The sequence below is a fragment of the Pyrgilauda ruficollis genome, unplaced genomic scaffold, assembly GCF_017590135.1.
Source record: "Pyrgilauda ruficollis isolate IOZ18807 unplaced genomic scaffold, ASM1759013v1 scaffold81, whole genome shotgun sequence".
Classification (NCBI taxonomy): Eukaryota; Metazoa; Chordata; class Aves; order Passeriformes; family Passeridae; genus Pyrgilauda; species Pyrgilauda ruficollis.
In genome coordinates this window covers 1,874,483-1,895,645 of record NW_024530044.1, presented here as the reverse complement: position 1 = coordinate 1,895,645, position 21,163 = coordinate 1,874,483, and the positions used below count along the sequence as shown (strand labels likewise).

Below are 21,163 nucleotides of genomic sequence, written 5' to 3'. Positions count from 1 at the left end.
GACACTGGACTCCCACAAATGCGGATTTGGCAAATGATAGAGGGGATTCAGGTGGAGAGCCACACTCTGTTCAGTCTGCCTGGTCCTCTCAGAGCTCATTAGAGCAGCAGAAGGTGCAGACCTGCTGTCTGGCACAGTAATGTTGAATCTGGGAAAATACACAGCTTTAAAGAATGCTGCTTGCTTCCTTGCTGTCGCACTACACAAAGCCCCTCAACTGATGTGATGATAAACAGGGGGAAATATTTAGCAGCACTAAAAAGAAAAGAGGAACAGAGAGGATGGAAAGAGTGCTATGTTTCAATGCAGAATTTAGCCTGCCTTTTTTCCCTTGCACCTCCCATTCAGCTGGGTGTTGTCCAAGAGGAAAAGATATTTTTCCGAGTCCCTTAAATGGTATTTTTCAACTCAAGTCAGCTAAAGAATCCAGGATTTCCATTCATATTAGTCCTTGGATTTACATGTAGCTCATTTAGAGCAGCCAGCTTTTTTTGATTTGTGCATGAAGGTTAAAAGCATCTTTCTTGCCTTAACCCAGCATGGTATCCTCAGATGCCTGAAAATCACTCAGAAACAAACAAACCAACCAGCCCACTGCAGCACTGTACACTGCAGAATAGTTGCTATGATGTCTAGTGCTAAGAAACAGAGTTATTAGTGAAGCTCTGAGGCTGGGCAAGCACGTTTAGCAGTGAGGAACCAGGCTTGTTTTGTTCTTCTGTACTTTTTAGGACAAACTTTACTAAAGCAAAATGCCAATGGAAAAAAAAATGTTTCTTTTTGGGTGCCTATAGGTTTTATGAAAGGGAGTTTATCTTAGGGGAGAAAAAAACAGAAGCAAAAACATGCTGCTCTATTTCTTCAATTACAACTTTCCCCTGCTATGGCCTTTCTTGCTCCCATTCAGTATTGGATTTGTGGCTACTGCTCCTGGCAAGCAATGAAGAATCTGGAAAGGGAGATTCTGTGGAGAAAGCATGCTAGGAGAAAAAGCCCTTCCCAAATGAAGATTGATTTTCTCAACCCTTCCTTCAGCAATCTGCAGTGCTGTCAGAAGATTCAGAGGGAAAAAATACTTTGGTGTTTGTTTTGGGTTGGGTTTTTTTTGGTTTTGGTTTTTTTTGTTTTTTTTTTTTTTTTTTTGAGGGATGTGTTCCCTTTACGATAGATCCGCACTACCAAAAATCAAAATCCTGCACTGAGGAAATCTCTCAGGTATGTGAGATCCCCACATACTCCTCCTGTGCCCTAAATCCCCGAGCTCTCCCTGTCCTCCCTTCCTAAGTGATGAAGAGATGAACAGGGGAAGCTGTGGGACCTGCCCACGCCCTGGCATTGTGCAGACAGGGACAGGTACAGTTGCCACGGATTTATGCGTCACTCGGGGGAATTTTTCGTGAAATGATTCAAGCAGCACCATGTGAGTATGAGATCAGGGTGAGAGCCAGGTGAAAAGCAATGGCCCAGCAGCTGCTTGGTTTGGAGGACTAATTATGGGACAGTCTTACACATCTGGGTCATGGCTTCACACCCACCTCAGCTGCATACTAGCGACAAGGTCGTCACTCTTGGATAGCTCCTTGGTGGCAGACAGGAGATGCTCTGCAGGTCCAGACTGGTTTGCAGGGCACTGGGCTGCTCCTCAGGGTACCCTGCATGGCAGGGACTCATTGATCTTTGTGTTGGCAGCCTAAACAGAGATCTCAGGGCTGATCTGATGCACAGCAAAAGCCAGCCTGGAAGATTGGCTACCCTACCAGCTTCCCTGTCACCCAGAGAACAGAACGCTGTCCCACGAGCTTGCTCGAACACATTCAACACTGCAACACAAAACAGACTTTGGCAAAGGATCAAGAGTAGCAGAGTGCACCCAGTGCAACCTCTTCACCATCCTTTCTCACAGCAGGAGTAACCTTTATGTGGCTGCAACCCTGAATGGTCTGAGAGATCTCCAGAAAACCTGGCAAGACAGGCTGGAGCCTGTGGACAGCCAGGCTTTAGTAATTAAAGATCCATGAGCTAAAATAAAACCAGGATACACATACACCCATTTGAGGGCTGCAGCAGCCTCTTGGTGCAGGCAATGGGAGAGTCTCTGGGACGGCAGAAGAGGAGGCTCACAGCTCTGGGCTGGGTTACAGGCGGCTGCAGGGCACCAGCAAGCAGTCGTGTGAAACCCTGAGCAGCACCACGGGTTCAGTCCTGCAGCCAGCACATGTAAATAACTCCTGGTGAACTGTGCCCGGGTTAAAAACCAAGTTCAGCCCGCTCATGGCTGTGATTTGAAGGCGGGGTCACCGCCTGTAACCCAGAGCACGACAGCACGCGAGAGGGCAACTCTGCAACCCTCACTGCTTGCTGCATAAACAAACTAATTTGCAGCCTGACATTTTAGCTGTTTCCTATGTAGATTACTTGCTGCTTATTCAATACTTCTGAATAAAAATGCTTAATGCCTGTGAAGTAATAAATAAGCTATTAATACTGTGCACCATGGATGCTCAGTACCTGATTTAACCTTCTTTTTCTTCTTCTAACCTCAACAGGCGCTCTGAAAAATATGCAATTTTTTTTTAAACTAAGTTAATAAGTGTTTTGAATTGCTGAAAATAATTACTATCAAGAACAGACAGCAGTATGCATAGGGCATATAAAAGCCAGCAAGGGGAGAGTGCAGTGAGAGAGAGGGAAAACAAGAGAAAAAAAATGCTGTCAAATACCCCAGGTTCTTCCAGCCTAGATTTCTGATTTTCACATATAAGAATAAACAGTTGTCAAAATATTCCTCTGTGAAGAGGAAGTAACTCTGGAGATCCAGGATATACCCCACTTATGACTTTTGGATGCTCTCTGACTGACCCTGTCGCTCCCAGGGGGCTGAACTGGCTTCTCCCTGGAGCCCTGTCAGACCACACCAATGCAGTCTGCATAACAAACTGGTTGGGCAAGATTTACACCCAACTTTGGGTTTCAATAATTTGATTTCAGTTCCTCATTTAACCAGTTCACATGATTTTCCATATTTTTGGGAAGTTGCTTTTTCTTTCCTCTTTTCGCTACATTGACGCAGGCACTCTATTGGTGACCTCTGTAAAAGGATAAGTTAAATCCCAAAGTGCTGTGGTGGGCAGAGGCTGTCAGGGAGGACAGCTGGCCTGTGACAGATCCTGTTTGACTATTTCTCACGCTGCTGTCATGCCCAGCCCCGTGAACCTGGCCCTGACCAGGTACTCAGCAATGAGCTCTGGGACATGCACCCAGAGCCTGCCGCTCTTTCATCCCTTTCATGCCATCATGTCCCATCAGCACTGCTCACCGCAAACAGTAACTCAGGTTGACATCATTCCTACCAGAGATGGGAGCTATTGAATTATCTAAGGACAAACCTAAATACTAGCTTTTAGAGGATAACTGATCTACTAAAAGCAAGTATTGTTTTGGACATGCCATGTCATATTTATCACGCTCGGCTTTGCATGCTGCTGTTATCTTCTGCCATGTCATCAGAGCAACGTGAAGTCGCATGGCACAACATGACAGATGCCTCAGTAAGGAGGGAAAGACACTCTCTAGATTCCAAGTCCATTATAGCTCATCTCAAATAAAAGATTCAAGGGATATGAATGATGGTGTGTCTTTTTGGCAGGCCAAAAGTGACTCAAGTCTCCTCAATTATCTGCAGAAAACAGATCTCAATTCACATGCTTTTCACATAATTAATGCCCTACTTGCTTCCATTAAATGTTATTTCATTATCATCCTATTCCAAACAACCTGATTGCAAAGTAGGAAAAGCTCTTCTTTCAGCTTTGTAACAACAATAAAAATTCTCAATAAAGGCACAAATCCTTTTTGTCACAGTATATACCACAGTTGAGACAGCCACAACACACAGAGTATCATCACACAATTTCAGAAAGCTGCAACCCAAACAGAGTAACACCTTACCTCTTCAGAGGAAGCTTCAGGCACCAGCTCATACAGAATAACACTCACCACTTCAGAAGGCTGTAAATGTCTGCCCCTCTCATTCTTTAGCCCAACCTTTTATCCCCCTCATGGGCTCCCTTTGGTGGTTGCTCAGTGCCCTGGGCACTCCATGGCTCATTACTTTCAATATCATTCACCTGTCCTGCACAGCTGTACCCACTGGGGATGAGGCACAGCCCCACTCCCTATCACCACAAACTGTGTGCCTACACCTTTTAAGTACAATTCTCATCATAATCCCTTATTTACTGCTAGAAAGTCTCCCCTCTATTATGATGAGGCATCACCTCAAGTAATCTCCACAAGAACACTGTCAGTCTTCACAGGAGCAGCCTATTCTTGTCCTTTCCAAGAGGGTTGATTTTTAAAATGTTCCTTGAGAAATTTCAGAAGACAATAAATAATTGAGAACAGATTGTAATAAGAAGTATCCTAGAAGAAAGCATCCATGTGTATTCAGCTTCAAGTTATTAAAAGCTTTCTAATTTTTACTCTCTTTTATTGAAGAGGGAAAGAAAAAGCAGACAGGTTATCCTGCCTTTCACTGAAAACTACATCCCCTTTTTCCAGAAATATCCAAAAGTGAAAAGCAGCTCTGTTTCCATATATAGCTTCTGATCTGAAACTGGGGAAAACAAACAGCATTTTCTTCCAAAGAACACAAACCTTTTGAAGGAAGTTAAAACATTGGTGAGCATTCCAACCACACCTCCTAAAAGCTGACCCTCCATTTGGAAAGGGCTTTTACCAGAAACAACAAAACCCCTTCCCTGAAGCTCTGGCTGCCTGTGACCTTGCAGATCCTCCCAGCCACCACAGAGGCTCAGCTGCAGGCGCAGGTGTCGAGGACGAAGCTGGTTCTCTGCTCCAAAGGCAGAGCTTGTTCCCTGTAGGTAACCATGGCCCAACCTGCAGCTCCTGCCATTTTTCACGTCCTTTTAATATCACCTCCGTGTCATTTTTTAACGGAGCTGCTCCTCCTGCTCCGTGCCCCACATATCTGCTGGAGGAATACAATGCACTGGCAGGTCCGGGCTGACCGGCCATATGCTGTTCAATTTGTAACTGCTGGTGTCCTGACCTCGCTTTTGTCCGAGCTGCAGAAAAGTCCAACTGAGCAGCTGAAATATTCTCTTTTATCTGAAGCTAAGGAAACTATTTTTCCTCCTTCACAAAACTTAATTTGCTTTTCAAAGGGAAAAAAACCCAAAAACCAAACATGTAGTTTATTATTGTGCTCCTCCAATGTATGAGGAAACACACAGAAAATGCCTGGCACATATGGTATTTTTATGTGGCTTATTTTTTTTCCTTTGTCTGCAAGTCTGCATAGAATCATTACTGCTTGGCACACAGCAAAAGGAAGTCTCCTGTGCACAACATGATTTAGTCTGGCCGATAAAATGGATGTGGATTTCTTCATTGCATATTAAGTTCTACTGGATACCATTTGCACAAGAGAGTAAAATTGCAGTTTCATGTTGTTCTATGCTGATACATTTCCTTTCAGACAGCCACATCTCTCTCTTTCCCCAGATATTAAAATTTCTTCTAGCAGCAACTCTCCAAATTTTCCATTCTCAGCAATGGGAAAATGTGAGCCCAGAGGTGCCAGCTGGGAGCCAGGCACTGGGGTTTCCCACTGTAGGGAACAGGCTGGGTGGCCATGGGACACACAGAGCCCTTGCAGGGAGGGCCCTGCTCCCCTGCACACCCCAGGGATGGTGCTGCAGGAGGGGTGGTGTCTTCCTGGAGCCTCTTCCAGCCACTGCCTCACCCAGAGCCTCTCTCTGCTTCTCAAAGGCTCACACTGCCACTGTGCCAAGGATGCTGCTGCATCCTCCTCCTTCAGCCCCCATTCCACCAAGCTCCCTCTCTTCCAGCAGAAGCCCCAGGGCCCACATGCTGCCCAGATCCCGATCCACCTTGTGCATGGGTGGTGGGTTTCCCCTTGCCACCCTCATGCTAAATATTCTGAGGGCCTCCCAGGCTGTGTGCAGCCCCCGGGGCTGAATCCCTCACCTCGGGAGCTGTGCAGCAGTAAGAGGGCTCCCCTCCCCAGCGCAAGCGCTTGCTCGTCTACACAGAACACTGTGTCACATCCGAGATACTGACACCTTCCCAAAATTTAAGGGCTAGTAACTATTGCTAGAGGAGAGCTGGTCCACAATGCACTGCAGTTGCTGGCATCCATCAGCAGGCTGGGGTGAGTTGTGCTGGTCCAGGCTGGCTGCTCGGTGCCAAAGACCATGCAGGACATCAGTCCCTGCTTCTCTTACCCACAAAGTCTCTTCTCTAATGCTTTCTGAGCACAACAAACAGGGTGCTTCCAGTGAGACTGACTCATAACAGACATGCTACTTTCTTAAAAAAAAACATCCAAAGGCAACATAAGGGGTTCATGGACTAATTTCTCTGGGCAGTGTCCCTGGAAGAAGCAACCTGTGCTGAGAGGGGAAATGTCTTCCACTGGACTAAGTCCCATCAGCATTGTTAGTCCCAGCGCCTAATAACATAAACCTCACTCAATCATCACACGTTTAACAAAGCAGCCAGTCCAGCCTCCGTTTCCCCAGAAGCTTCTGACCAGTGTCAAACAGCCCTGGCTGAGCAGCAGAGGTGCCAACAGCATGACAAGCGTCACTGTGACAGATGGAGCAGGCTGACGGGAGGGAAATGGCACTGTGACCCAGCCCTCAGAGAAGCCCTTCAGCAGCAGGCAACCAGATTTCATGTCTTCAGCCCTTGCTGGGTGCAGACACTGCTGGCTCTGGTGCACGAGATGCAGCATCACTTCTTCCCAAGCCATGTCCCATCCATATCCCCTTTTCTGCCCTGTCCAAGCGTAGCAGACATCAGCCCCTCAAGGCACCAGCCCTCCCATGCTGGGCTGTCCTCCCACACCTTCCACAGCTCTTCCCATTAGCCAGCCCTTCACCTTAGCAGTTACATGGCCTCACACCATCTCTTTAAAGCCACCGGTAGCTTGGACATGAAATTCAATAAGATGACGATGACCTGTATGGCCCCTGCCGTTCTTCCCTCCCCTATTAATTCCCTTCTCCATCCTTTCCTGTCATTTTGTTTTACCTATTACTCCATGCCTAATAAATTATCAGTAATGCTCCAGCATCAAACATTTATTATCCTGAGCACCACGTGAGTAATGAGTGAGTTAACCTCCAATTTTTGTCCGTATAATTCACGCATATTGATTTTACATGAAAAGAACTCTTGACTTACATCGGACGACCCTGATAAATTTAATCTCTTTAATGCTTCTTCTTTCTAAATAAATGTAAAATGTTTTCCTCTAGAAATTTCTCACCAGTAAAATCTGTATTGAAACTTGGCAAAAAACCTCCTCCACTACTCTGCCAAATTAATCGATAAAATTAAAAACCCCAAACCTGCATAAAAATTCTCCAATTCCTCCAAGCACTGGCAGCCCAGCAGCCTGACAGTGTTGTTACAACAGTGACAGGTAATCAGAGCTGACAGCTGGTGTCAAAACCCCCAGCTGGAGTTTAGCAGCAGAATGGGACAGGTACCAGTTTGGGGCCATCTTTTCTCCTGTTCTCATCACCCCTCCTTTCCCCACAGCGCTGCCTCAGGGCTGATGGCCCAAGCAGCAATTCTGGGAAGGGAGCACAGGGACAGCACAGCACCTCTTCCCAAGCCATGGGGACCCCGAGGAATCCTCTGCCATGGGTGTCCATGGCCCTTGTAGCTCCATCAGGGCTGCTGTCCCCGGCTTGGCTTTGCTGGGTCAGAGGACTGACCAGAAACCCAAACTGGGTTTGGTGCTGGTTCCCCTCGGGTGCCACAACTTTTTCATAGGATGCACATGGGGCTGGGAGTTTTAAACACACAAAAACTTGCAGAAGGCTCACAGCAGGAGTCAGGAGATTGTTTCTTTAGATTCCATAGACAGGGCAGCTCTCTCCTCTGTCACCCATCTGTGCCAGGTACAGCAGAAGGTTGATGCAAAAAGTCTGGAGGAGACAGGCTCCAGAGACAGGCTGGGAAGGCAGCTCGGCCAGCAGCTGGGACCACAGCCAGGCCAGGGCTTTGCCACAGCCCAGCAAAACTGGAGAAAAGATTAATTTTGAAAATTAAAAAGATATTTTGCCACAGGAAAGATATGTAGCTGGGCATGGACACGGGTTTCTCCCTGCCAGAGCAAGGTGAGGTACTGCTCTCTGAAAAAATTCCTCCTCTTTGCCTCGCCTCCGGGTCCCAGCCAAAATGAAAGGAGGGAGAGAGGAAGCGAGATGGGCAGGATGCTGTGCTGAGAGGGGCTGGCAGCCCTCTGGAGACACGAACACGCCCTTCCTAGGGAAGGGCGTATCAGGTGGGGCTGCCAGGGAGAGCTCGTGGAAACAGAAGGGTTTTGCTTAGGTTGTGCCTTTAAAATATGTCCACTCCCCTCTCAGCCTGCATAGTTTACAGTCCCAGCATAGTTTCCCCTGTGGACAGCTCTGGCAGACTCGGTGATTTTTTTTCCAAAGTGAACTCACTCACAAATGCATTTTTCAAGCTCCCACAACTTGAAGAATAGAAGCTGCAGCCTGAGGAGGAAAAAAAAAAAAAAAAAAAAGCAAGGACCAAAAAAAAGGTAACATTGCAGAACAGTCAGGGGCTCAAGCACACAGTATTTGAAATGGAGAACTCATTTGCATAGCTCTTCATTCATTAGGTTTTATTCCTTTTCATGGTAAAAATGCTTTTCTCTTTTCTTCTGTGTACAAAGGAAAGGGCAGGAATCATGGTCATCTGGACTCCAAATAGATGTTTTTAACCTAGGGATGTAGGGAAATCATAAAGCATATTTGGCTAAATATTAGAAAATGTTATATGCCAGCTACCCAAATATTAGAATCCTATATACTCAAGCATTGGAAACATCTGTGTTGCAGCAAGAAGTCCTGTTTCCAAGCAAATGTAAAGGAGAGAAGACAGATATTGACTGCTTGAGAACATCAGTACAGGATGAAACACCCAAGCCCATGGAATGTTGCAACATTTTCCCTGGTGATAACAGAGAAATATGCTCTATTCTAAATAAACAGCTTGGTATTTCTTCATGTCAAATAGCTCCTTTCAGTGCTTGGGAACACAGCACCTCTGCCACCACACCCAGTTTATCACTATTCCCCCAAAACAGCCACCCTGAACCTCATGATTCTTTCTTACTGAAGAAAATCTGGAGAATCCAGGCAGGACAACCAGAGTGCCCAGCTAATCTCCACATCCCAAGCAAGGAATCCAAGATCCTGGCATTCCCTCCATTCATGCAACACCACACTTGTTTGTTTAGGATTTTTTACTAACGAATAGAATAGAATAGAATAGAATAGAATAGAATAGAATAGAATAGAATAGAATAGAATAGAATAGAATAATCATCACCTAAATTATTTTAAAGCCCTGAAATAATAACAATAATAATAATGAGGAGATAAAAATATATACATTATTATTTTAAAAAACCCCAAAACCCAGTCTGGTGTTGCATGGGGTGGAAGGAACTATGGCAATTTGGTTCACCATAAGTAAATGTTTAGTAAGTTTGTAAGTTACTATGACAATTATTACAAATTGTCATCAGGATGCTGATATAAGAATAAGTATACTGATATGTGGTGGATACCCCATGTGTGGAGACATGAATCTTGACTCCATGTTTCAGAAGGCTGGTTTATTATATTATGATATATATTATATTAAAATGCTACGTTAAAACTGTACTAAAAGAATAGAGAGAAAAGGATTCATCAGAAGGCTAGAATGAACAGGAATGGAATGAATAGCAAAATCTTGTGACTGCTCAGAGCCTGGACACAGGTGGCTGTGATTGGTCATCCAGTGAAAACAATCCACATGGACCAGTCTAAGATGCACCTGTTGGTAAACAATGTCCAGACCACATTCCACGGCCATAGTTAATTGTTTACATTTCTTTTCCGAGGCTTCTCAGCTAAGAGAAAAAACTTAGCAAAGGATTTTTCATAAAATATCATGGCTACACTGATACAATTTTTTGTATATCAGAGCACATTGATATGTGATTAATGTAGTAACTGATGCATTACAGTAATAATTTACTTTTTTAAAAGCATGTCGACATACTGCCATAATTCTTATATTGGCTCCAGCAATAACTTAAGCGCTTTTAATTATTCTTATCAGTTTAAGCCCTTCAGACCATACGACAGGCTTGAGCTCCGCTCTACACCTCCTGCATTCCGCGGTATCTCCTGCCATCTACCGATGCCGCCGAGCAGCCGGCGAGCGCGGCCCGCAGCGCCGGCGGCCCGGGGCAGGCCCGGCGCTCCCGGGGCGGTCACAGCCGGCAGCCCGGGGCGGGCCGGGGCCGGGCCCTGCCCGAAACCTCCCCGGGGGAGGGCGGAGGCGCTGCCCTTAATAGCGGCCCCGGGTGCCGTGCCGTGCCGTGCCGTGGCGGTGCAGCCATGGGCGAGGCGGCGGCGGGCAGCGCGGTGCCGCCGCTGCCGGCCGCGGAGGCGGGCGGCGGGCAGGTGAACGCGCTGACCGTGCTGGCCCTGCTGGAGAAGCTGGTCTCCATGCTGGAGGCGGTGGAAGGCAACCAGCGGCAGATGGAGCAGAGGCAGCGGGGCTTGGAAGGGGCGGTGCGGGGCATCGAGGGCGAGCTGGTGAAGCTGTGCCGCAGCCACGGCGCCACGGGGCAGGCGGTGGAGAAGCTGCTGGAGAAGTCGCGGAAGGTGTGCGCGCACACCCGCGCCGTGAGGGAGCGCCTGGACCGCCAGTGCGACCAGGTGCGGCGCCTGGAGCAGCACCACGCCCAGCTGCTCCGCCGGGACCGCTTCAAGGTGCTCATCTTCCAGGTGAGAGCCCGCTGGGAACAGCCCGCCGGCTTCCCGCTGCCTGCCAACCCTCCGCAAAGTCGGAGAGCAGAGCTGGCTTTGTGCTAAGTGGAAGAAAAGCCTTCTCGCCTTAGCAGACTCGGGGAAAGAGTAGTCTTCTGCTAAGTCTTAAACTTGGGGAATGTGGCCTCTTGGATTCTTAGCAAATTCAGGAGAAACGCCCGCTTTTCCTCTTTGTGGACGTGCGGCAAGCATGTTTCCCGAACTCTTAGGAAATCTGGGAAAACAGCTGTCTTTCTTTTTTACTCTCGCAAACTTGAGGAGAACACTTTTTTTATTTTCGTTTTCCTTCTTTGGCTAACTTTTAGCAAACTTTGGGAAAGGAATAGAATGGAATATTCTCTTTTATTCTTGCAGTCCTGAAGCCCTCTAACTCTTGCAGTCATGGAGATAAAATTGCTGTTTACTAACTCTTAGCGAAGGTGAGGAAAGAGACCTTGTTTTGCTAACTTTTAGCATGCCTGAGAAATCTGCCACCTTTTATTCTCTGCGAATGAAGGGAAGGAGCCGTGTTTTACTAACTCCAAGCATATGTTTGGGTAAAGGTTTGTTTTGTTGTGCGTTTTGGGGTTCGAGTAAACTGGGAGGGCCCTTACGTTTTTCCAAACTCTTGGCAAACTTGAGGAAAGAGCCCATTTTGCAAACTTGCAGTAGAAATGCCCCTAAAAACTGCCTCTGCCCTTGGAAGCAGGAGAGGAGCAGGGCTGCATCTCCCTATATCCTCATGCCCTGCTTCACTCCGCAGGACTGATCTGGCCCATTCAGGGATGAGCTAAAAATTCAGCTTAAAAGCTCGGCTTCCCGGGACTCCGTCCAGTGATAGCAGCAGTTTGCATATTTTCCCCTTTTTAAGCAATGGTCTGGATAGAGCACGCCGTGGGTTTAACTAAACACAGGACGTGACTTTGACATATTTCAAAAAAATAAAGACAGGCCTCCACAAATCACTGAGGGAGGGCAGGAGAGCAAATGCTGGCCTGGGGTAGTCACAGCTCGGGCACCTCACCATTCTGAGCTTGTCAGCTGGGTGTTACCTCTGTCAGCCACTAACTCTGCTCCTTGGGTTGTTGGGGCTTTTTCCTAAACAATCCCAAAATAAGAGAGCAGTGCTTGATTGTAAAGAGCTGGCAGGCCTGGTTAGTGCACAGGCAATTCCCCCCAAAAGGAAGCCCCCACCTCCCTGCTTATTGTTCTCCCAAATTACAGTCCAGCCTTGTCAGGCCAGAAGAGGAGGAGCTGCAGCATGTTTCCACCCCAGAAGGAATGTGGAAATTATTCCAGAGACTGGGTAAATTAAAAGACACATGTTCTCTGCAGTTCTGCAAGTAATTTAGGATCCATGACTGTGTGTCAAAACGCTGCCATCTCCCAGGCCCTGTTAGCTAATGACTGACTACTGAACTGACAGGTTCAGACCTAGACATTGTCCTGTGGGGTGGGTGCACCAGCAAGGCCTGGGGGAAGGTAATTTTTAACATTTCTCCTGCCTCTGAGCATGAGAATTAAGGCCTTCCTGTTGCAAGGAGTGTCTTCCTCCAGAGGACTCAATATTTACTGTTTTAGGATGACATAATGCAGAGAGGAAAGACAAACAGAGCTCTGTGTGTGCAGGACAGTTGGTGTTAGCTTGGGTGGGGATCTTCCACTGGCAGCAATCTGCAGGGACTGGGTGAAAGCAACAGGAAAAATCCCCAGGAAGGGTTTGAGGGGTAAAGCAGCATCCTGCTGGCTTCGTTTCCAGACACTAAATAGGGGTGTAAAGCTAAGGCCTGTTCAAACTTCTGAACCTTTCCTTAATAGCACACAAACCTAAGGCAAACACACTGTGTCCCAGTACAACAGATAAAGAAAATCCACTGCCTGTCCCTGGGCTGGTGCCTTTGGACAGCAGGTCTGTTCTTCACAGCTTTTACAGCGCTTTAGGTGACTGTTCCCATCTCTCACCAGAAAATGTCACCACAGGACATTTTGGATGATGAATTTAACCAATCGCAAGCCAGTGCAGATCAGGAGCACAAGATTTAAAAAAAGAAACACTGCAGTAAAATTTGCTTTTAAAAAAAACCACAAAACTTTGAGCTGGGAATTGCTCCTGGCAGTGGCCTGCAGTTAAATGGCAGCGTGGACTGTCCCTCCTTTCATGCTGGAGGAGGGACAGTCTGGTAGGCAGCAGGGCCACTGCCTTGCTAGGATAACTGCACAGGGGAAAAAACAGCAGGCTGGCTGGGTTTCTGTCCTGCCTTGCACAGGAATCCATGGAAAAACAATTGCAGGAAGGAGAAGTCACAGTAATGAAGCCATATTGACGCCAGATCTCTGTGAAAACAAAGGGGAATCTGGATGTATGGGACGCCTCTTCAGCTGGGGGATCCTTCTTATCCACTAAAAAAACAATGCCAGACTTCACAGAGCGTGTTCCTCATTAGAACCAGCTTCCCCAGACAGCTCAATATGAAAATAAAAATTCACATTTTTGATTCAGTTCTGCATTCACCACATACCCTAAACTCCCTAATACTTGGTGGGAGCACTGAGCAATGCCAGAACACACGACTGAGCTCCAGCTCTGCATTTTATGAAGCTGTGCTGCCACATGCCAGCATCAGCTTCCCCTCTGCATAAGCACTGCGAATGAACTGTGTTTAGAAAAGTTCACCTATTTACATATTTTCCATTAAAATGCTCTTAGTTTTCTCTCCCTAGAATGTCTGCATATATTTCTTTAATTGGTGGCATATTTTAAGGGAGCTCCATTCCAAGAATTTGAGGATGCAAAAGTTATTATAAATGACACAGCAATTCAGCAAAACACTGAAGTGACTGTTTTAAAAATCCTTGTTAAGCTTTGGCATTGTTCCCCTCTATTTTGTTCTCGCCACATGACCAGCTTTTTGGTTCTGGTTTGGTGGGGGTTTTGTTTGCCTTTTTAGCTGCAAAAGCAGAATGGGAGATAAAAAAGGCTTATGTTTAATTTTTCAATTAAATATCATGTTTACCGGTTAAATATCATGGAAATAGGACAGCTCAAATAAGTAAAATTGCAGCTTGGGTCAAGCACACTAATATTCAGGTCTTTTTCAGATGCTGCTGAGGGTAAATCCTTCATCCTAAAATGAAGCAAGAGGAGGGCACCAAAAATTAGCCATTTTATTGTATCTTCTTGTTCAGATCACTGCAATAATCTTTTGCAAAAACAACTTCAAGCTCACAAATAAACAAGCGAGGGAACCAGAAGAACTACAAGCCGATAATGCTGTATTCCCCGCTGGAGCCTTGCAGGGAGAATACTCTGATATTGATTAATGACAGAAATACCTCCCACAGCTCTTTGGGCTTGGCCCAGCTGTGCTGTGGGAGCTCAGGGGACGGTGCAGGCACTGCCCCAGCCTGCACAGGACGTGCAAATGGGCTGGTGGCACTTTCCTCCTGCCCCCTCTCCCCATTGTGACACCCAAGCCTGCAGAGCTGTGTTTGTCCAAAGGAAAGGAGCTGGAGCTGGTTTCAGGAGGATTTGTCATGTTTTGACCCATTTTGTGTAGCAAAACAAGTTTTAGGCTACTGATCATTTGGGCATATAACAGCAACATACAGAGGAGCCTGGACTGAGAAAATGCCTTCTCTCCTTCTTGAAGGTCATGGCCTCATACAGCAAATATAACAAAAAAACCCAACCAAAGCAGATTGATTTCCCTCATGCAACATCAGAGAAACAGCACTTCCCGAGTAAATTAACTACCTGTTGACTCAGGCCACCCAGTTTTGTGGTACACTCTTAAGAATCTATATTCCCTTTTGTAAAAGATAGAGATGAAATTCTGACCTGCAGGAAGTTCCCAAGGGTGGCTGATAAAAGCCACAAGGAAGGCACTGATTTTAACTAGGCAAGTATTACTAGTGTTAGCAAGAGTTGTTTCACACAGAGGACTTCCACTATTCTATTCATCTCCTACATGGAAAAATAAAATTCAGAGAAGCTAGCTGCCTACAGTCAAGCCCATCTAAGAAAAAAATGCAAGGGCTGTTTTTGAACTCAGATGTGGAAAATACAAAGATGTATTGCTTTCTTAGAATTTTAGATTAGATCAGGAAGAAAAGATCAAAGTTCTACTTCTTTTGGCATGGAAAATAGTTATGCAGTTTGTAACAGCTGGCATTTTTCAGTGTATTGTTCTAGTCTTCCTAAATGAAATAGCAGCCTGCTTAAAAATGTATCAAAAACAAAATACAGCTGTCACATAAACTTGTAAGACTAAAAAGTTATCAATAGCCCACTTACAAGGAGTTATCAGTAACCATGTTTGAAATAGAAATGTCTGTTCCACCACAGAGCGTTCCTGCTATAGCACCCTGATGTTTTCAAAGCATTTCACTTAATTTATTTTCATTTGCATGTTAGTGGTTCCTGTAATCCTAAGGTCTTTCGGAAGCATGACATAGGAAGCATGTCATTCCCATTTTATAAGCACACAAATAGATGCCCAGAGGCTGATGTTTTCCAGAGCCATGCAGGAAGCTTAGACAGAGGGCTGATCACTTGAATTCCAGTACTGCCTGATAGCCAGAGACCACCTAGTATTTTAATTCAATCATTAGCTCATAATTATGCAGTATATTTTTGGGGGTTTTTTTGGTTTTGTTTTTTTTTTTTTTGCCTTTATAAACATGGGTAGTTTGACAATCTTTCTTCTGCTCAGTCAGAAATTTGATAAAAATTGTAAAGAAATCTGTATCCATATTATTCTAGAGACTGCATGCAGCACTTCAGTTCACCATGAATACTGTAGACAGAGCTAAACTGACCTTGAGAAGGACCTTTCAGACCCATCTCTGGCTCGCACTGCGCTGTGATTAAACTCATATGACACCACTTCCCTAGATAAAATACTTAAAAAGTAACAACCCACCTCTCTACTCATTAAAATCAGAGCTTTCTATACCACTCAGGCACTCACACCTGAATGTTCAGATGTCTAAAACTCTGTGTGATTACCTAGGTTTGGAAAGAATGCACTAGACATGAAAATTATGTTTTATACTGAGTTCTCGTGCTCTGGGGAATAATTCAATGCTGCACCCACTCATGTAATCCACATTTCGTTAACTGCAGTGGAGAGAAAATATAAATATTTGTACAGCAGTTAACAGCTGGCTTCACTTAAAGCTGGTGCAGGTTTCCTTTGTTTTGTTATCTTGGTCACTGTTGCTGACAATTGCAACAACATAATAGGTGTCAGGAGAAGAGAGTGGCTTCATTAGATGTTCCACAGCAGGCAGAGGGCTTGTAAAGCTGTGTGCCAGTGCATCTGACTGAGGCCACTGGCCCAGAGAGGTGTGCAGAACCCTCAGGAATAAAGCATGCACAAACTGTCAAGCCAGCATCCATTTCTTTTATACTTTTCATTTTTATATCCATGCAGGATATTAACCAGCATACTCAAACCACTGTGTGTGTGTATATATATATATATATATATATATATATATATATATATATGGTATAAAATTTTTCTGCCTATTGCATAGTCTTGGGTTCCAGAAGGGCTACCAACGGAGTCCTAGTTTTTAATAGAATCACAGAATAACAGAAACAGTTGGGTTGGAAACGAGATTATTGAGTCCAGCCTGTGACCCAAGAGCACCTTGTCAAGCAGACCGTGGCACCAAACGTCACGTCCAGTCTTTTTCTTAAACACCTCCAGGGACACCTCCACCACCTTCCTGGGCAGCACATTCCAGTGTCTAATCACTCTCTCTGTGAAGAAATTCTTCCTAATGTCCAACCTAGCCTCTCTGACACACAGTTTAAGTGTCCTCTTGTCCTATCACTGGTTGCCTGGGAGAAGAGCCTGACCCCCACCTGGCCACAACCTCTTTTCAGGGAGTTGTAGAGAGAAATAAGGTCACCCCTGAGCCTCCTCTTCCCCAGACTAAACAACAACCATGTACAACAGCCTTGACAGCAAATTTAACCCAAGACACTATTCTCTGCAGTGATCACAACTGTATGCTCAGTCCTGAAATAATGAGCATGAACTTGGAAGCGTATGTGGCCTTTTTTCCCCTTAACTGTACACTCAGGCCCACTAGGGACAGATCTGAGCCTATTACAACCATTTCACTCAGCACTTACTGCTTTTTGGATCTAAAGATAAATGTGGAGGGAGGAGGGGAAAGAAAATCCTTCCAGTGCATGTGAGGCAGTGAAATTGCATGCACTCTGTCTGAAAGCGATAAAGAAGGTAATGAGTAGAGGCTATGCAGATGCAAGGCTCCAAGTGCTGAGAGGAGAAGGGAGTGTGCAAGGAGCCTCATTTTCTTTGCATGGGTAGATGCCTGCAAAACCTGCACAGAACAGAGTGCTCATTGTGCTGCCTCTGAGCTGCTCGGGGTTGCAGAGCTTGTGCACTCGGGGAGCACAGACATCCCTCGTTGTGACCTGCAGCTTCTGCCCTTGCTCAGCCTCTTTTGTTTTTAGATTCTTTCTTTCTTTCTTTCTGTGTCCTTTCTTGGTTTTGTTTCTAAAAAGCAATACACTGGTATAGTATCTTTTTATTTTTGTATACCATAAATTTGCATCCTTACATTTGTATCCTCTCCACATTTTAATATTTACCAGCAAAATTTATTAGTTTGGGTTTTGGTTTTTTTTTTTTTTTCTGTAAATAGCTGTGAAATAGGAATACTCTAAACACCATAAACTTCATGGTTTCTCAATAGAAACAATCAATTTCTAACAGCAACATATATTTTCCAGGAATATGGCAGAAGCGCCAACTGCATTTGCCATTTGCCATACTTCCCAGATGCACCCAACACCTCTGCAGGGATATTCTCAGTCTTTGGCTCAAGAAGCTGAGAGCTCTGTGGGGTTATGTGACTTCTGGAGGTCTGCAGTACTACCTCCTTCCCTTCTCCCCAGGGACAGGTGTACAACCTGACAGCTAAACTCTCGTTCTAGAGTATCTAATATAAATTAAAAGAACAAGATTTCCATTCTGCATACATCCCAAGCCACTTTGAAAGAGTAGTCATACAGCTGACAGCTCAGAAGTCTTAAACTTTACCAGATAATGGTTCAGTGGGCTTTGAGTGATTTGTTATTGGTTAAATGTATTGAAAAAAACCAATAAACGCTCAGCATTCATCTCATCAATGTTGGGGGGAGGGGGAATAATTGTTCAGGGTTGTGCTTTATTTATTAAATTTGTATCCTGTGAACTATAAAACTCAAATGTTGTCAATTCTTTCAGGAGGAAAATGAGATCCCTGCCAGTGTTTTTGCAAAAGAGCCCATTCCTAGCATTACAGAAGGAAAAGAGGAGCCTGTGGATGAGAACAAAACACTGGAAGAAACCTTGCACACAGTGGAGTTGGGTTCAGATGATGACATGTTTCCGGAGGGAGATGACTTGGATGACAGTGCAGAGGAGAAAACAGAAGAATCGAGAGCTGAGAAGCTTAAAAGATCCAGCCTGAAGAAGGTGGACAGCCTGAAGAAAGCGTTTTCCCGCCAAAACATTGAGAAGAAGATGAACAAGATCAGCACGAAGATCGTGTCGCCTGAACGGAGAGAAAAGATCAAGAAGTCACTTACTGTGCATCACCAGAAATCCTCCTCTGCAAAGGGCTCAGGTTTCAAAGTGGGATTCAGCACGAAGAAAAGCCGTGAAGGAGAAAGCCCCGCGGAGGCTGAGGACAGACCCTCAGAAACCGCCAGCAACGAGCAGGCTGAGAACGAGGATGAGATGTCCTTCGCCGACATGCACTCGGACATGACCCCCACCACCTCCCTGGCCGAGGAGGGCAAGGCAGCCGTGGATTCTCTGGAGAAGGAGGCCAGAGTGGAAGGCAAGGCCGTGATGAGCAACAACATCGAGCTGTCCATCGTGGAAGATGACGAAGAGTACGGGGTGCCTCTGGAAGTTTCTAGCCAGAAACTGTTCGATGAGAGAAACAACCCAGCTGGCGGGGAGATGGAGCAATCTGATGAAGAAACGACCCCAGCAGCCGTCCTGCAGGTGGACCAAACAGCATAGGCAGCCCAAGCCCCCCTTCTCCTGCCAGACACACACGGTTTTCCGTAGGCGAGGAACTGGTTTCACCTGCACAGGCAGGAGAAGCCACTCTTCCATCCTTTCCTCTGCAGTGATAATTTATTGCATCCTGTTGGAATGCAGAGTGGGCAAGGTCAACGACTAAAGCTGCAGCGTGCTCTGTTTTAGGCCCAGTCACTGGTGTTCATGAATTTAGAGATGCTGCCAACTGGTGTCTGAGACTAGCAGGAGGAGGGGATGTCTGGTAGAAGCAAGCTGATCAGCTGGCTTTCTTAGAGTTGGGGCAGAGGAAGGCGTGGAGAGTAGTCAAGACCCAAGCATTTCTGTTCTCTTTTCTTCCCCCCAGTATTTGCCAGCACTGTGAGCAGTTTTGTATGTAAATCTAGGAATGCCAATGGGAATGTTTGATTTCGGTTGCCTTGCCATGCTCTGTGAATGCCAACAGCCTCAGAAACTGTGCACACACGTACAGTTTGTTTGGGGCTTTGCTCCACAGCACCATAGGACTAAAAGAGCAGAGTACTTGGAGGGCAAAGCTGAAAACCCAGTTCCATCCATTTCAGTGGGGGAAAGATTTTTGCCAGTAGTTACTCGCTATTCATTTAGAAGAAATCACTGTGTTTAGGTGGGGGGGCAGGGTAAAAAAAAAAAACAAAACTATTTTTCAATCTAACCGAGTTATGGAAATACATGAATGACAAGCGTGAATGTGTGATCAATGACTGTACCTTTAAGGGTTCAGAAATTGAAAAGAAAAAAGTGTTTTATAGGAACATGAAGGTATCCTGAAGAAAATATGAAATGCTATGAAATGCAAAAAAAGCAAAAATAACCCCCCACAGTATTCAATCTATACTCCAGCTTAAAGTATATATACTCAGATAACACTAATTAATTCATAGTCTTTGTAGCAATATACTATCAAATTTTGCACCTGCACAACTTTGTATCTCAGAGTATTTTGAAAATAGCATAATTTATCTTTTTACAGATTATTTCATATATAGAGCTATATCTACACAGGAGAGTTAGATAATTACAGGGATGTAAGGACAATTTCTTCAAAAAAGGTGAAATACTCTTTCAGGCATGTCCAAAGGGAACAATGTGTTATGGATTGAACTTCATGGCAGGGATGAGTTTACCTAAGTACGAGCCTGCAAAGCCACAGGATTTGTTTCTCTGCTAGTAACTTTGATCAAAGTCACCCACCTGCTCTTAAAATTACTAGTCTGTAATTTTTCAAAATTAATTGAAAATGAGAGGTTTCGAGGTAGTTTGTTCACTATGAATGTTCATTCCTGTCACTTAAAGGTAAGGGGCAAGGGAGGAAAGGGAAGCACAATACCCACAACAGTTCCCTTACATCCTTGGTTGTTTATGCAGTGGGTTATTTTTATTTTTTTATATACATAAAAATTCTACTGATACTTAACATTGCACTAAAAGGTCGCTTCCTTTTGTGTTTAGAATCACGAATTACAGGGGAAATACAAGCTACAGCAGAAGTACCATTATGAAATAATTAACAGGTATTACTCCACAGGGATAATATCTGTAACCAGTAAATCACACTGGAAGTTAGTCAGTCAGAGCTTAGTGTAGGCAAGTACTGTTAAGAGTTAAGCTCTTAAGTGCATGGTATCATATAGAAGATACTGTTTCTAAGAAAAATCATGGCATAACTCGTGCAGCTATATTTTTATTTTGTATTAACTACAGTGGATTTCAATAATTTTTACTTGTAACTAACTATGAATATGACAAATAAAAGCATAATATAAAACAGAGCCATGTCAGTCCTTGGGAGAAGCAGTCTGAGAAGCTGGCAAAGATGAAATTTAAAGGTCAAGTATTTATTACTCCAGTTCCTGTCCCTGTTGTATCCATACTATTTTCTTTCTCATCCTATGCTGTTATTTAGCAATGCAAACACCAGTGCTTTGCTTTCCAGACACTTCTAGCCCATCTAAACGCACTGAGGCACTTTCCAAAATCTCCTGGCTCAATCTGCATCTTTTTATTGGATTGCAGCATGCTCCTAATACTCTAAATAGTCCTGAAAGCATATTTATATTGAAGACTGTTCTGTTTATGCACACAGATAAACTCTTGTCTTCTGGAGTGCCACATAGTCTTTAGCAGGCTTAATTTTACTGACAGACCAAAGAAAGCACGTTTAACCTTTATGCAGCAGCTGTCAACCTCCCACAG

At 45.0% G+C, this 21,163-nt stretch overlaps 1 protein-coding gene and 1 long non-coding RNA gene across 2 annotated transcripts in view; one reads left to right on the top strand and one right to left on the bottom strand.

Annotated features, from left to right (window-relative positions):
• The window catches only part of LOC121364363, a 58,281-nt gene that overhangs the window by 22,659 nt on the left and 14,459 nt on the right, over positions 1–21,163 (bottom strand). The window lies entirely within an intron of this gene.
• On the top strand, positions 10,433–20,739 carry CAVIN2 (caveolae associated protein 2). The gene is made up of 2 exons (XM_041487573.1): positions 10,433–10,856; positions 18,146–20,739. Exons 1-2 carry the CDS (start codon positions 10,464–10,466, stop codon positions 18,929–18,931), a joined length of 1,179 nt encoding a protein of 392 aa, XP_041343507.1. The 5' UTR covers positions 10,433–10,463; the 3' UTR covers positions 18,932–20,739.